General features: G+C 43.1%; 2 protein-coding genes across 2 annotated transcripts; both read right to left on the reverse strand.

The window, feature by feature from the left end:
* Positions 1,255 to 3,895, reverse strand: LOC8074590 (dnaJ homolog subfamily B member 4). The gene is made up of 3 exons (XM_002441468.2): positions 3,519 to 3,895; positions 2,928 to 3,412; positions 1,255 to 2,015 (listed from the first exon to the last, which is right to left on the reverse strand). Exons 1-3 carry the CDS (start codon positions 3,681 to 3,683, stop codon positions 1,577 to 1,579), a joined length of 1,089 nt encoding a protein of 362 aa, XP_002441513.1. The 5' UTR covers positions 3,684 to 3,895; the 3' UTR covers positions 1,255 to 1,576.
* LOC8074592 lies at positions 11,418 to 12,431 on the reverse strand. Its single transcript, XM_002441470.2, has one exon. The coding sequence runs from the start codon at positions 12,301 to 12,303 to the stop codon at positions 11,584 to 11,586; it is 720 nt and encodes a 239-aa protein (XP_002441515.1). The 5' UTR covers positions 12,304 to 12,431; the 3' UTR covers positions 11,418 to 11,583.

The following is an 18,146-nucleotide window of genomic DNA, read 5'->3' on the forward strand; positions in this document are numbered from 1 at the left end:
ATTTCGTAAATAGTCTATATTTAGTATTATATATATGTGATTAAATATTAAATAAGATAAGTGTCCGAACACCTAAGGACTTGTTTAGGCTCTGTTTACTTGCAGAAAATTTTACAAAATGGCTATGGTAATACTTATATTTGTATTATCAATTATTGTCCAACTATTAACTAATTATGCTTTCACAAATTATAGACAAACTATGCAGTTAATTATTTTTTATCTATATTTAATGCTCCATGTATATGCTACAAGATTCAATGTGATGAAAAATCTAAAAAAAATCTAAAATTTTTGGGAACTAAACAACCTCTTAGTTTCACACCAAAACTTTTTACTAATTACATCGAATCTTTAGACATATATATGGAGTATTAAATGCAGTAAAAAAAACTAATTATATAATTTGTCTATAAATCACAAAATGAAACTTTTAAAACTAGTAATTAGTTTATAATTACACACTAATTGCTAAATAAAATAAAAATACAGCTAAATCCAAAAGTAAACACGGCGCGACCCCGAGGCCGAGAGCCCGAGATGGGCAGACGGAGGATGCAGGAAAGATAGCCCCCGCGCGCTGCAGGCGTCCGTGACACCGCGTCCGGCAATGCTGTGCGAGTGCGACCTCCGGAGAATTGCAAATTCGGCAGTGGTGTGGTATGTGACGGTGGGCCGAATACACCTGGCGGAGGGAGAGCGCAACTCCGACATGCAAAGTGTTGCGGCGGCACCGAGTCGAGAAAGAGGATAGAGACCAAGCTACTGCAACGACAGGTGACGAAGGGCACCCTAAGATCATGCTGAAGATTTGCCAAAACCAAACATCATGCAGAAGACAGTGAAGATTTGCCAAAACTTTAATGTGTACTACCTCAAATAAACATCATTCGATCAATCACATTATATGATGTCATAATAAACTTATTTAAAGATGCAAATATTAATATTTCATATTAAACATATTTAAAGATCCAAATGTTAATATTATCTTTTAAGGGTCAAAAGGTTTGACTCAGTGCGTTACTCAAATCTATAAAAAAAACACTAACATTTATTATATTGAAAGATCATTACTTAATGGAGTGCATTTTTATTGTAAACATATTTAGAGACATACTACAAATCACTTTTTTTTTCCGCGAACGGAGTTCACAGAGCACTAAAAATCTCATTCGAACTTATGAATGTTTAATAACTCATCTTAAATCTAGAATTCCATTTTTTTTTTTTGGATAGAGGGAGTATAAATACCGTTGCAATAACTATTACTTACATTACAGAGAACGTAGTATTTGTATGTGCTCAACAATTATTCCATCCCTCCCTTTGCAAAGCTGCAACGACTACGACATGGACTACGAGATGAACATACAACCACCAAGATAGCACAGCACAAGGAATCCTATTCTATGCATCTCAAGTTCTCAACCATATATAACAACAAGCTGTTCAACACTTGGTGGCCTGCCTCGTCGTCGTCGCGGACGCTGCAAATGGCAGCGTCCCCCACTTCGATCAACCAACAGTCCAACACGAAAAACGTCTGATACACAACAACAAAACACAACGCGCTCTACTGTCCAAGAAGCCTCTTGACGCCGGCCTTCTGGTCCGACGTGAGCCTCGCCGGGAACTTGATGTCGAACTTGATCCGGAGGTTGCCCTTCCTGGACGGGTCCTTGGGGATGGGCATGCCCTCGCCGCGCACCACCTCCTCGTACCCCGGGTGGATCACGGAGCTGATGGGCACCGTCAGGCTGCGCCCGTCTAGCGTCGTCACGTGAGCGGTGTACCCCGTCAGGGCCTCCGCCAGCGGGATCTTCTGGGTCACCACCAGGTCGTTGCCATCGCGGGTGAACACCGGGTGCGGCTTCTCGTCGATGATGAAGACGAGGTCGGCCGGGATCGTGTTGGGCGTCTCGTTGCCCTTCTCTGGGAAGGTGATCTTGGTGCCCTTCTTCCACCCCGGCTTCACGTCGATCGTTAGGATCTCTTCCACTGGGATTGTCTTCCTGCACACACACACACAGAGAAGGTAGCAGTGGTCAGCACACAAGCTGCAAATGAAGCTCAGCTTTCTTGTTTTGTAAGTAGTTGTTGTGGAGCTAGTTCATGGACCGACAGACCGAACAAGACATCCAAATGGCAAATGCAAATCAAAACTGAGCCACCGATGCTGAATCAGTAAAGCTGACACATCCAAATGGCAAATGCAAATCAATTCAACTGAGTGAGCTACCGATGCTAAAGCAGTAAAGCTCAAACCACACGTAGTCGGACGGGTTGATCCACCCACCTACGATGGCAGGTGGAAACTAGCAAGAAAGAACTGGTCCTTAGACAAAAGCATTCCGATCCCCACAAACCAAATTAACTGTCACGTGACCTCTAACCACTACTCCAATGGTTAGATGAAACTTGGTTTAGTTTAACACACCATCAAATGAAAAAAATGACAACTACTCCCCATGTCTAAAAACAAGGTACAATTGTACCTGGTTGAAGAGTAAAAAAACAATTTAAAGGTCATCAGGTTAATCATGGCATAGTAAGCCTACTCAGAGACATAAACATTGATACTATCTTCTATAACTTGGCCAAATTTAAGAAAGTTTATAACATGATTCAAATCTAGAATTGAACTCATTTTGGGACCGACAGAGTATCCGAAGGTGGATGGATAACAAGTATCACTAAATTGAACGGAAGTGTCTACTACACATACATGCAGGTTCAGCTATGAATTCAACAGCAGAAATTGACCAAGCATAAATCCGGTAAAGATCAGTTCATCTTGTTTACTCAAACAATTTTAAGGCGTCTTCTATCTAGTATCTATCTATTGCATTGAAGTTTAATTTCAAAAAATATTATTAAGCAACAAGAGTATAAACAATGCTAAGACAGAGAAGGCAGGCACTCACCCACTGGCGTCAGCAATTTCTCTGGAAATCTTCATCTTCTTGGTGGTGCCCTTGTACAGCTCCTCCAGGCTGCACGGCAGCTTCCGCTCGATGGCCGGCGCCTTCACGGGCCGCCCGCCGGTGTGCATGCCGTACCCGTCCGGGCCGCCGCCGAACGCAGAGCCGAATATATCGTCCCCGAAAATGGACGAGGAGAACCTCGTCCCGCCGGTCCGCATGCCGGGCATCCCACCCCCCATGCCGCTGCCGCCCATGCCACCGCCGCCCATACCGCCGAAGGGGCTGGAGCCGCCGAAGAACTCAGCGAAGATGTCCTCCGCGTTGCGCGGGTTGAAGCGGAACACATTCGGCCCGTCGCCGCCCGTGGAGAAGAAGGTCGCGCCGCCAGGGCCCGCCCCGCCGGCGCCCGGCGGCGGCACCTGCCCCTTGAGCCCCTCCTCGCCGTACTGGTCGTACACCGCGCGCTTCTGCGGGTCGCTCAGCACCTGCACGGGCAAACAGAGAGTCAGAGCACGTCACGGCATTGCCGACCTCGATTGGACAGGATGGGGAGACGAATCTGGCGTGGATCTTCTCCGGACGCCCACTTACCTCGTAAGCCTCCGAGATCTGCTTGAACTTGTTCTCGGCCTCCTTCTTGTTGTTGGGGTTCTTGTCGGGGTGCCATTTCATGGCTAGCTTGCGGTAGGCCTTCTTGAGGTCGTCGTCGGTGGCGCCCTTGTCGACGCCCAGGATCTTGTAGTAGTCAAGCCCCATGGCTGATCCTGCTGCCTCCTTCCTTCCTTCGCGCTTCGCCGCTTTGGCGTGCCCGCGCTCCTCGTAATCGCCGGAGACTCGCTCTCGTTTGGGGGGTTCTCGTTCTCGCTCTCGTTGCGACTCGGTGAGGTTTGTTTGGTACGGGGGAGGAGAAGAGGGGAGGGGGAGAGAAAAGGGGAAGAGGGAAACGTCTGGATAGAAGAGGCGACGAGACCCCTCTGGAGATGGGTGCGGAAACTTCTGGAAGGCGCAGGAGCCTGCGCGCGGAATCTAGGGGCACACAGCCCACGTGGAACTCTCACGACTCACGTGACGTGAGACGGACGCGTGCGTGCGAGCAGACAGCTTCGTTGGGCTGTCAGGGTAAAAAATATATATAATTCTCACTTTGTTCATGACAGTTGGACATTAGGATTAACGGAAAATACCGATTGTGTCATACTATTTAATGGTTTCAATTTTAAAATGAACTATGTAGTATGACTAAACTTAGTTGAACTTGCGTTATACGAACTCATATGAGGTCTTGTTTAGTTCCGAAAATCATTTGGTCTTACAGTAGCACTTTCGTTTTTATGTGACAAACATTATCTAATCATGGAGTAACTAGGCTTAAAAGATTCATCTCACGATTTACAAGTAAACTGTGTAATTAGTTTTTATTTTTATTTATATTTAGTGCTTCGTGCATGTGCCGCAAAATTCAATGTGACGGGAAATCTTGAAATTTTTTTGATTTTTGAGTGAACTAAACAAGGCTTGAGTTTTGGGTCACGGATAGAAATGGAAATCAAGTAGTAATACTCTTACTCAATAATTCATCAATATATTATTATTCTTAGTAAAACCAGCCAATACCTTATGTCGTAGCCTTGGAGAGAATAGGATGAAAAGATCGAAAACAATTACAATATTTACTATTATTATAGGAAAATGATTTCTGTCACATTTTTATTTTTACTATTTATTGAGAACATCGATATGGTATCTAAATGTTGTAACATGATGTACAACTTATTATGGGTTCATCTTAAATCTATCTATACCAATTAAAATGACCTAGCTTTCTCTTTGTTGGATTTAATTAATCTTGGTCCAACCTTCTTTTAACTAAATCAAATAGATTACAAGGTCTATATTAAGTGTTAGGCTCAATAAAATATTAAACTTGTATAGGCAAATGACTTGAGTTTAACTTACCTTCAACATGTTGCTATTAAATTTGCATCTAATGTGAGGTTAAGAAAGGTACGAAGTGTGCCACATATCCAAATATTTGGAGTCGTAATACACATGGACTCGAAAGAGAGGTAGAAGTGGTGTTTTTTACATCAAATTTAGTATATAGCAATAGATATAGATAGAAACTATTATAGACACCTATAGTTTAGTTCTAACTACTAATTTTAAACAGATAAAAGTTTTTTTATCCATCACTCACAATCGTTCTATGGAAATTTTTTTGGTCATCAAATGTTTTTTTAGGTCAGTTCTATGGGGATTCGAAGACCCAATCTCTCTAGTATTGTACGAGTTAGAGTAGGGTATTCAAGCATGATGCAAAGTTAATGTAAAACAACAAATTGGAATACAAAGTGTTTTCATGGTCAGCCACTGGAATCATCTCAATGAAACACAGGCACCAAACACCAAGTAACCAAAAGTACGCAATCATGGCAGTATTAGGGCACAATGTGGGCCTATAGTGGTTTTCCTCGCGTATTAGGGTTGTACGCAGTATACTGTTATATGCAAAGCTTCTGACAACCGTAAGAGAACGCTTCCAATGTATAACAATGAAAAAACTGTTGAAGAACAAAAAACATACAGTTGATTGAACCCTTCTTTTCAACTTTGGGTAATTGGTATACATGTATACACCGCAAATGACCTGATTCGAACATCCATGTACAAAGCCGATCGTCTAATGTTGATTGGCTTCTATCTAATAACGAGCCACACAACACAGTTTAGAACGGGTAGCCTCTTAAAAAGTTTGTCAACTCAACATTAGTGTTGGAGAGACCACCAAAGCCTCTGTTACATTATTTTACCACAAGCCTACACAACTTCAATCCACTCTCAACATTCACTATGCTCTGAAGAATATGATGATGTACCACCTTCGTCCTCATCTGTGTTGCCTGCTCCATCTCCACCATCGTTGTCATTGTCATCATCGTCGTCCTAAATGTCATCCTCCCCACCCATGTCAACATCATCATCATCATCACCACCACCACCAGGATCTTCAACTTCATAGTCCTCTCCATCCTCCTCACCCTCATCTCCTTCAGCATTCCCATCGTTATTGTCACTTGCATCATCCATCATTTGTACAGGGCTAGACTCAAAATTGTCCCTTGGATAGACTGAAATCTGCTCATCATATTCCTCGTTCACAGGCTCACCATTTTCCTCCTCGGACTCATCAGTTTGAGAGACCAAATTGTTATCATCATCTTTGACACATTCCCTTCTCTCCAAAGCCCACTCTTCTACACCCGAACTCTGAGGAGAATGCATAGTGCCAGTGTGATTTCCCTTGCTGAACATGCTAAAGCTGCCTAATAGGTTTGCCTTTGGAAGATCTGACACTGAGCTCAAATGGTTGCCTTGGTCTAACGGTTTGAAGTCCACGACCACGGCCACGATTACGCCCACCACGTACATCCTTGTAACACTAGAGAAAACATTTTTTTTTAAAAAAAGAAAAAGTACTGTAGCGCATCTACAATACCGCGACCCCCCTTTTATCTGTCATGCATCGAACTCCCCTGCTGCTGTGTTTTTTTCTTTTCCTCAACCCTACGACCTTTTTGCCCCACCAGCCGCCCTCCTCTGTTTGGTCACACGAAGGAAGAAAAAAGAAGGAAAGAGGAGTGGTCGTTCTTCCTCCCACAAACGGTTAGGATCTATCTCCTATCTTGGGTATCCCATTGATCTTCCATGTCTCTTGCAGTCCATGAGGGCTTAGCCATGTTTGGTGCGTAGATCAGAATGGCAAGGCCTTCGTGGCATCAGGGATCATTGCGAGTTGGAGATGATCGAAAGGTGAAGAGACAAGGGAAAGGAGTAATCGCTGAGAGTTTTTGATGTCGTGCTCGCTGTGGCTCCCCTAGGTGAGAAGCCAAATATTAATCCCCTTCTTTTGCTCAAGTTTTGTGGATTGAAGCGCTTGTTTGGATGGGTTTTGTGGAGTGATTCTCGAAATCAATCTTGTCCATGTCTGAATTTTTTCGTCAGACTGAGCAGTCTTTGTTCATCATTATGTTTCGGCATCTTAGAGGCTTCAATAAATTTTAGACTTGTAGACGAAGTTGTAGAGGACTTTAATATCTTTATCTGAACACTAAGAATACTATCATAGCCCCTACATTCTGGGAGATATTGCTTTTACAATTAGACTAATTTTCGATGACGAGAATTTGGATAGTTTTGGATCTAAGCAGTTTTTGGACATTGTAATGGAAGAATTTAATCTTTTGATATGAACAAAAGTTGTAGAAGTCTTGTTAATCTTTCCAAATTGGTAAAGTTTATAATTTTTGAATCAGTTTTATCTCTGGTTATGAATTTTTGTAGGTTTATGTTCTATTTGGACATTAGAAATATTCAGTTATGTTTCCTATTTAATTGTTCCACCTTGGAGACCTTTTATATGAAACCCTACAATACAAAAGTTGTATATAATGAAGTTTTCTATTCTCTAGTAATTTTTTGGAGAATTTTTGGGTGTGTGGTCTAAAGTGTACGAAAAAGAGAAGAGTTAATGATGCTGTCATGTACGGTAGCCTAAACGGTAGATGCTTATATGTCGGTTTTGGGTGTGATCTAGTGCGTTGTATGGAGCCCAGCTAAAAGGTCCTAATATGGCTAGAGGGGGGGTGAATAGCCTATTTAAAAATTCTACAAACTCACTAGAGCAAGAGGTTAGTGAATAACAAAGCGAAGCTTTTTGCTCTAGCTCTAAAAGGGGTGTTTGCAAGCCACCTATCCAACAATTCTAGTTGTTAAGATCACTAGGCACACAAGAGCTATGTCACTACTTACACTAGAGAGCTACCTAAAATTTCTATATAAGTAAGTAAGCTACTCTAGTTTGCGGGAATGTAAGAGAGAAGGTTTGATCTTTATACCACCGCGTAGAGGGGATGAACCAATCAATAAAATGAAGTCCAATCACCGGGAGAAATCCAATGAACAAACACAATGGAGACAAGCAATTTTTCTCCCGAGGTTCACGTGCTTGCCGGCACGCTACGTCCCCGTTGTGTCGACCAACACTTGGTGGTTCGGTGGCTAAGAGGTGTAGCACGAACCTCGTCCTCACTAGGACACCACAAGAACCTACCCACAAGTGAGGTAGCTCAAGGACACGAGCAATCCACTAATGTTGCCTTTGGCTCTCCGTCGAGGTAGGCACAAACCTCTCACAATCACCGGGAGATGGCCACGAACAATCACCAACTCGTGCCAATCCTCCTCCGCTGCTCCAAGCCGTCTAGGTGGCGGCAACCACCAAGAGTAACAAGAAAACCGCAGCTAGAACGATCCCCAAGTGCCACTAGATGCAATCACTCAAGCAAATGCACTTGGAATCACTCCCAATCTCACAAAGATGTTTAATCTATGAAGGAGATGAGTGGGAGGTGTTTGCTTAGGCTCACAAGGATGTCAAGTATGTTAGAATGCCAAGAGTGTGAGCCCCAAGCCAGCCAAACACGTATTTATAACCCCTCAAGCAAATAGAGCCGTTGGCTCTTTTACTGGGCGAAAAACGGGGTCACCGGACGCTCTTAAAGGGGCACCGGACGCTCAACACCAGCGTCCGGTGCTCCAACGTCAGCCACGTGTCACGCTCTAACAGTAACCTGCAGAGCACCGGACGCTGAGCAGGTTGGCACCGGACGCGTCCGGTGCACACCGGACTCATGCGCAGAGAGCTCTGCAAACTCGCAGGGTCACCGGACGCACCCTCAGCGTCCGGTGCTCACCGGACCCATGCGCAGAGAGGGTCGCAAAACGCCCGCACACCGGACGCTAACCACCGGACGCTCAAGCCAGCGTCCGGTGCCTATCGTCCGGTGCCTTACCCTAGCTGGGCCAGGCACTGTCTGCACCGGACGCTCAGACTTAGCGTCCGGTGCCTTAGAAGCTAGCGTCCGATGAGTGTTTCTCACTCCCGCGACTTCTCCAAATTTCCCACCGGCGCAATAGAAAATATGCACTTCATTTTCTCGAAAAGCGCCGAATCCCGCCGGTGCCTTGATCACCAAAACCAAAACCCTAAGCAATACCTTTGCCTTGATCTCCATAGGGTTTTGTTTTTCTCTTTCTTCTTTTACAAGTTGAGCACTTGATCATCTTGTGGTCATCACCATCATCACCATGATCATCACTTGCTCCATCACTTGGTATGTACCAACCTCATTAAGTCTACACACACTTAGCATAAAGGTTAGTACTAGGGTTTCATCAATTATCCAAAACCAAACTAGGGCTTTCACCAGCTCTAAACAAAAACCAAATCACACTTTTATCTCTATACCTTACTTCTCTTTCTTATTGTTGGCACTCTGTGAAAACGTTGTCATTGTTGTCCTTGCTTGAAACCCCTAACTCTCTCTGACCTAGCTCATCGTCAATCATCACCCCCATCCTTGTGACTGAGCCCCGCCAAACCCCTACATCTAGGCGAAGGAGCCTATAGCCTAGGAGCTAAAGGAGCCCGTGATAAAGGTGGCCTAGGTGGACAGGCTCCTTGCACTCACACTCTCCAAAGGCTAGGTCTCCAAGAGCGGGGGCAGGGGTCTCCATGGTCACACCAGATTTGACGAGGAGGGAGGAGGAGGTGGAGCCTTGGAGAGGGATTTAGGCAATGAGGAGGGAGGCGGCAGAGGGGGTGCAGAGGGTATGAGTAGTGGAAAAAGAGAAGGTGGAATGATATAGGACCAAGAGAGGAGATGGGTGTGGGAGAAAGAAGGTGGACGAGGGATAGTTTTTTATTCTTGTGGGTCCCACCTATTGATTGAGGTGATATAGATCTATGGGCCTATTTAGATTTCGATGGATTCTAGAAGCTAGCTTCTAGAATTTGAGGAGCTCCAAACAGTCACGAACTTTCACTCGGCCTATACAATCTAGAGAGCTACATATTGTACAATCTAGGAAGCTGATCCAACCTAGCTTTTTGCAACTTCTGGATGTTAAGAGACAATTCTACCCCTTCCTATTGTGATTGCACTAACATAAACACAAAGAATAATGGTATTTTGGTAATCTAACCCTGTATAATAGCTTACCTTAGCTTTTACCAGCTATGAATCAAACAATTTTTTTCCATCCAACTTTTATAATCCAGCTTATATATAGCAATCTAGCTTTTAAAAGTTGGCTTCTACAATTCAGGTGGTACCCAAACAAAGCCCCTGCATTGTGACCGATTTGATCAGTCTAACGAATGGAGTGACATCATTGTATATAAATGGAGACAGTTCCAAAGTAAAGTACTATGATAAGGATATTTGAGTGGATTGCGGTGGTACATTTCCCCTATTAGGCCTTGTTTGGGTGTGTATGTACTTCCTCTATCCTTAAATGTTTGTCGCCACGCTTTGCATGTCGACAACTTTGACTCGATTTATAAAAATATGTGCAACATTTTTATGTCCAAATAAATTTATTAAAAACCTATATTCAAATATCTATCCAATGATACTAATTGTGTAGCATAAGTATTATTATTTTTTAATATATATTTAGTCAAATTTATTTTCTAGAAAGCGAAAACGACAGACATTTAGAGACAGAAGGAGTATTCATTTCAATCCATATGTAGTGAAATCAGATATGAGGAAGGAGGACAACTAGGAATCAACCCATAAGTAGCTGAAAACTGATACCCCATGATATATAGACCTACTACTAAAGTGACATAAAGAAGTATTTGCCCACAATATATAGAACTATGAATTTATATGGTCTGGTCTCAGATTTAACACACAGAGAGAACCAATATTAGTATCCATCCCCGTTTTTTTTTCCTTTTTTTTTGACAGAAGTATACATCCCTGGTTTCTGTCGTTAGGGTTAGAGTCCTGCCTGCATTCAGGCTTAAATTTCTGTGAATGTGCCGCTTGATGCTTGTATTTGCCACAGATTTGGTCCAAAGTTCCTTCACTTCATTCCTCTCTAAATCTCAACCTCCTCATGTTTCATAAAAGGACAGTGTTGTCATCACTTCTCGTCAGCGTGCTTGATGTCATGGCATATGATCGTGCTGAAGGCTCGTCATTAGGGCTCTTGATCCCATCATTTGCTTAGAAAAAAAGCTCTACACAGGTGCCGGCATTGCATTGCATGCCGTTTGAAGTCTTGGCGTCTGCCGGGTTTGCTGTCCGTCAAGAGCTTTGTTGGACGGGGTGTTTGGCATGCTTCGCTGTGCGCTCCGAACAAGCTCGCCGTGGCGCTGAAATAGCAATGTGCGTGTCATCTAACACTTATCCGATCCTGCGGTGTCCCTCATCTAACATTATTTTACTTGCAAGTATCAGCTTGTTTCTTGCTATTTTGGCGTGGTGTACAAATGTACTATTTCGCTTGCCATGTAACTTACACGCATGCTAATAATTCAAAACATTAGGAGGAGCACATTTCAAGCTCATAAGTTATAGCATGATGCATGAAGCAGTGTACGAAACAAAATCATCATGAATTCATGCAAATATTAGGTGTTTCTAGATCTAGCTATATATACTCATATATGTCTCCTTCAATGGAGTTCACAATCTTTTTTTTGTGCCATTTATTTACAACCGGAAATATAAATGGGTATAAGAGTACATACAAATAAGTTTCAAACAGGTTGCAATCGATCATTCTACTAATAAGTTATTAATCAGTGCTGAGATAGCGGGAACCCGATGCCGTGGCGGGTGGTGGGGAAGGTGACGAACAGCATGCTCCCGACGACGCCGATGGCGATGGGTAGCACGGTGAGCACCTGCCTGGCGTCCTCCGACGGCACGGGGTAGAAGCAGGTGACGACGTTCTGGTCGAGCAGCGCGACGGCGGCGAAGATCATGACGGACACCACGGCGTGCACTAGGTCGAGGAACCGGATCCGGTACGCCGCCGCGGCGCGCGGGTCGTCCAGCGGCGCGCCGCCGTCGATGACCCATAACCCCCGCGAGGTGGCGAAGCCGTAGCGGACGGCGCCCGTGGCGGCGTCACGGAAGCTGTCGGTGAAGCTGAGCACGAAGCAGGAGAGCGCGCAGAGCGCCAGGAGCGCGGCGGCCATGGCGCGGTTGGCGCGCGCGCAGTGGCCCTCCGCCGTCACCACCGGGGACAGCAGCTGGAACGCCAGCACCGTGCCCGTCGGCAGCAGCTTCGCTAGGTGCGCCGTGCTCTGGTACGTCTGGCTGATGGCACGCTGGACCGGGCTCATCCCGCCGCCGTCGTCCGCGGCCAAGGAGCGCCGCCGTTCTTCGTCCAGCAGAGGCCGTCGCTGCTCTTGCTCTTGCTCGCGGCGGCTACTACCATCGTCGCCCTGCTCCCGCTGAGACTCCACGTCGTCGCCGACGCGCCTCTGTGTCGTCGTCCCCGCCGCCGACGCCATCGACCACTCCGCGCACGCACCAGATCGATCGTGTCTTCGCGCGCCTAGCTACTCGTTGGCCGGCGGTAATGGCGCGGCGCGTGCATGGAAATGTAACCGATGGCGCGCGCGATCAATGGCCTTTGCCGCCGCCGATGGAACGTGCGGGGGGGGGGATTTAAAGGCGGCCGCGGGAACGGGAACGCGTGCATGACGAATTCGCCTTCGCGGACGTGGCCGACGTGTCGGGGCGATATCGGCACTTGACTTGCAAGTTACAGGAACCCGGGCGCGGCCCATAAAAACAATGCAAATCGGGGGAGCTTGCGGTTGCTTGCACGAGAAACGGACGAGCGGGCTGGTGTTTTTGCGGCCATGGCTTGCTTTTGCTTCCGGCTGCACTCCAGTCCGTTGGGCCATCGTCAAGCTTGAGGCAGCAGGTTGAGTGACGGAAGGGGGCCGCGTCATTTTTGTTTGACTTGAACGCGTCAGCAAAAAGTGGGTTTATCCGTCACTCCACTCTCCACACCAGCAGATAAAAGCGATGAGCACAAGACGTTTTTGCTTGCAGTTGCAATCAAAGCCCACCATCACGGAGTCCTGAATGTCCATGAAGCAACAGGCCCAACGGTCGTGGGCCTGATCCAGTTCTTCCTTGTTTTATAAAACAAGAAAATTGTCAGGTTTGACTTGCTATGGGTGCATTGAAAGGGAAGGAGCTTATTACAAGCGCCATTCCTGATAATGTATTTTGTAATCGCGTCTGACTAGTCACCTGAGCAATGAATTAGCCAAACTTGAATCAATACTAGTACTAAAAAAAACAAATCTAGCCACTCCCCCCCCCCCAACTCCCCTGTAACTCTCTTTTTGTACTGTTTGTTTTAATTTAATTCAAGAAAATTTCTGCAGGCACTAAGGCCTCTCCAGTTTCCTAAAAAAAAAATCCAGTCTAATGCACATTATTTGGCTATATATCGCGTGTTTATGCTTGCACGTGTTCTCCGACATTCCGAGAAACAAGACAGACATTGCATGCCTGTATATATGCTCATGTGCGATCAGAAAGGATCGTGATCAGTGTTGGAATAAAACACTTTAGGCTACGGGAAGCAAGATGCTTTTGCCAAGACAAGCCTCCTGGCTCCGGCTGCAGCTAGCACTCTTTACCAGCTGAGCCCAATGACTTTATATTTCTAATTTCTGCATTAGAGTGATCGAACCACCAGACCAGGCCCGACCGGGAGAACATTGTAAAGCTGCACAAGAGAGACGGCAGCAAAATCCTTTGATCATGTGGCTCCTCCTTTTCCTGAGCATGCATGGATGAATCCATCGTAGCGTGATGTGTGAGAGTAAGCTTAACAAGTCCTCACCTCACGTAAATTAACGAGGGTGCTCGGCAGTACGTGCTTGATGGATTTGAGAGTGATGCAGCAGTAGTCAGCAGTGCAGAATCACTACCGATGAGAGCCAGCATCGACCGACCTTTCAATTCGTTTCACGATCTGGTGAAGTTTCACGTTGTGGTGATGACTTAGTTATTATAGCCAATTATCTCATGCCGCACGGAATATTTCCCCGTACTTATGTCTACATGGGAACTACTCCATCCATCTTAAAAAATTGTACTTCATATTTTCAAGTAAAATATTTTAAAATCTAACCAAATTTATATAAAAAATTTGGCATAATTCATGATATATACCAAATACTCGCTCTGTTTTAAATTATAATCTTCTGTCTTTTTTAAGCACACTGCTTTTATAATATCTAGACATAGCATTAATCATAACATATAATTTCATAATAAACCTTTTTACATAGAGTCATAAGCGTTGATGTAAATCTTCTTTTCGTGTCATCTACACCTAACATATGTTTTTTTTATATATCTTGATTCCTATGTACACATAGTTTTGTTATATAGGAAACTACACTTTCTTCTCTCTCTCTCTCTCTCTCTCTCTCTCTCTCTCTCTCTCTCTCTCTCTCCTCCTTAATTCTAATGTCATCTCACTGGGACTCTTCTTATACCACAATAATACTTCCACTTAAACCGTTTACTTTCTTTTTTATTAGTTGTGCAATAAAATCTTACTAGGATTACAAGATATGGATAGAAGTGGTTTCATCCACAAAGTCTTCCTATCTCTGAGGGAGCCATGTCTGATTGACACGTCACCTGAAAACTTGCAATTAATTCCAATTAGGAAGTGCTACGATGACAACATTTTCAACAATATATGAAGGACGAAGGCAAGCTTTTCCTGCAAGTCATCTAAGCTAATTAAGCACTTGATTAAGACAAATTATAGATGCATCCATATACTAATGAATAGTTGGCATATCAAACTGGTATGGAACCAATGCATACAATCATTTCACGTTGAAACGGCATACTTGAATTACAAGACTTATTTTCATTTTGTTTATGATAAGCTTTCAGCCAATAATCGCTTCATGTCACTATTATAGAGCTTTTTTTTTTTGGAACATTTATATATCTTCACGGGACGTGTTAGAAAGATAGAGAAATCATAGAAATTTTGACAAAATCGTAACATTTGGCCAATGATATTGTAGACGCAATCATTCATGACCGTTAGATAATCTTCATATAAAATAATTATTTCTAGCATCTGAAAAGCAACCTAAATTAACCCTCTAATCTGTATCTAAATTACTCACTGCACCTTTGTGTCATTATGAAAAAAATCAATAGTGCCACCCAAAATTTACATTAAATTACTCATCTTTGTCGTTATGAGAAATATCTAAATTAACCACGTCAAATAACTCAACAGTGTCCATATGCATGCTTTTCAATTATGCCTATAGACAATGTTTCCATGCGTGGTAGTTTAGGATCTAGGATCATGCAAGAACAGTCTGACGATAATAATTTAAAATATTTTCTTTAAGTAGTCAGATGCACACCAACCATGTTAATATTTTTTCCTACAAAAAGCCAATCAATGACATGTCACGTCTAAGCTATGACTTTAGATTTTCTTAAAAATATATATTTTTAACTTATTTTTATTCGCTGGTCTGAAAAACTATAGCTCAAAATATTGTTCGCTGATTTATTATATAAAATAATATTATTGGCTGACAGAAAAGGTACGGCTTATAAAACAATCGAGCTATCTCATTTTAATACCAAACACTCCAATTTTAGTATAGAAAAATATATATGTTGCTCTTTTAATAAAGTTCCTTGATAGAGGGAATTCAAAATCTCTCGAACACTACGGTGCGAACGGAACACTCATTGTCAAAGGGAAAAACATAGAGAATAATTGTTTTTCTTTTCCTGAACTCAAGACACAAGAAAGCGATTGCATCCTCCTACTCCTAGCAAGTCACGTCTTGAAAGTTCATACAACACCAGCGAAATCAATTCCAATTTTTAGGAAGTACGATGTCACCATTTTCAACAGGTACGAAAGAGGATGCTTAAAAGCTTCCCCTGCAAGGCAACTGAGCTATTAAGCACTACTTGATTAAGATTAATCACAGGCACGTTCGTGCTTATTAATAATCAGCGACTCGTCCATTTCACGCTAAAACGAGCTAGTTAGACATATATTTGTTTTCTGATTAATAAGCATGAACGTGCACATTTAATTAATCTGTATAGCACACTACTGCACATTTAATCTGCATATATAGCACTATCAGCACCAACACATACGTTCGTTTCACGCTAAAACGGGCTAGCTAGACATACTTATGTTTTCTGAACATCAATGCATGCGGCCTCAATAGATTCCATCACGCCTCATCTGTTCAGTTCTGACCGTGAAAAAGATATATACTTGCATATATATACATATACATGTTTGCGTCAAATCAAATAATGTTACACCTCAACCACACCATACTACCGACTACCATGACTTCACCATGCAAGGAGAGTTCATATTTCGCAATCAAGCTCATGGATAGAGAGGTTAATGATGTACATGTTTGGTTTGTGGAGTCTCCATATGCTTCATGAGGTGGTGCATCATGAGTTTATCTATGAATTTTGGTGAAATCAACACATTCCTCATTCATATACTAATCATTAGCTTGCAAGGAATGAGATGACGAAGTACATTCATCATTTCACAAACTAAATAAAAAAGTGATAAGTAAAAAGAAAATGGATTATTTCTCAAACTAAACACACACCAAGTTCACAACTTAGACATGTTCAGTCATGGCTCCTTGGATATATATGGAGCTACTTGTGAAGCGGTACACTGTCATTTTCTGATTGAAGTGTAGCATCCGCTCCCGGAGTCCCTCGATCGAAACCAAACTATAAACCCTAGCTAGGTCCCCGTGTTGCCGGTCTCAGTTATGAGCACACAAGCAGACACACATGAATCATTCTGATCTGACTTGATCATTTGGTCTTGATTGAGCCACGTACGACTGATCAGACTCAAAGCGTATACGTACAACAGCTAGCTAGCACGGGGCCTAGCTTTGCAGTAGTTCGCCTCATCTGAAAGCGCTTGGGCTCGTGGCTGAAACCTATAGCTAGCTTAACTGCTTAAGGGCCAATCGAATTAGATCCCCGGTCGTCATAACCAACCAGTTCCTGCCACGCCACCGTACCCCAACGACACCCTACCAAACTCCAATCCCAACATGTCGTATTTCCAGCTTCATACCTGACACGCTGACACGACGAATGACAATCGATGCACACACCACAGCGCCGTCCCACACACTTCTTAGGCATTGTTTTTAGTTCGCAAAAATTTTCAAGATTCTCTGTCACATCGAATCTTTGGTCACATGCATGGAGTATTAAATATAGATAAAAATAAAAACTAATTGCACAGTTTACCTGTAATTTGTGAGCCTAGTTACTCCATGATTAGACAATGTTTGTCAAATAAAACGAAAGTCCTAAAGTAGCCAAAAACCAAAATTTTTGCAAACTAAACAAGGCCTTACTTTGGACGTCAAACCTATTCGCTTGAGCTTATCAGTCGAATCTGTCGAAAAGTTTTCGGAACTGTAGCACTTTCGTTTGTTTGTGGTAAATATTGTCCAATCATAGACTAACTAGGGTCAAAAGATTCGTCTCGTGATTTACAGTCAAACTGTGTGATTAGTTTTTGTTTTCGTCTATATTTAATGCTTTGTGCATGTGCCGTAAGATTCGATGTGACTGGGAATCTTAAAAACTTTTTGGATTTCTGGGTGAACTAAACAAGACCCAACAATGTTTTTTGTCATGTCTTATCAGCGAAACGAACAATACTATTTGACAAAAAATATAGTAGGTAGTATCAATATTTATCTTTCTAATAAATAAGTTTACTTACAAATATATTACGGTGTATATTATTAGTTTATATCTGATATATAAATGTAAGCTGCAGTGTGTTGCTACAACGGCTAGCTGGTCTGGTGCTTGACAGACAATTTATTGTTAGATGCTCATAGAGCAAATTCGAAGAAGATATGTTTGCCTTGTAAGTATACAGATTTTTGCCATAGGAGTTTATATAGAGTGAAAAATTAATCATAAATCACTAAACACCACTAGCTGTTGAGTTTTACCCCCACTGGTGGTGTTTCTCTTTCTTTTCTTTTTCTGTAGAAAAAAACATTAAAATTTTTGCTATATCAATATAAAAACATGTGGTGCCAATGCCGGTTCGTTCAAAAGAAAAAGAAAAACATCAAAAGTTTGTCTAGTCAAGTTCTCGGTCCGACTTGGGTGCTCGTATTTTCTTGTATTTATTTTAGGATTTAACGGCACTATGCTTTTAGTAGTAGACGACGTTCCCGTCGACAACGAGACACATGTGGCGACTTCATGAATCTTGTGATCTGCTGATCCAGCCTTCGTA

This window comes from Sorghum bicolor, chromosome 9 (genome assembly GCF_000003195.3).
Source record: "Sorghum bicolor cultivar BTx623 chromosome 9, Sorghum_bicolor_NCBIv3, whole genome shotgun sequence".
NCBI lineage: Eukaryota > Viridiplantae > Streptophyta > Magnoliopsida > Poales > Poaceae > Sorghum > Sorghum bicolor.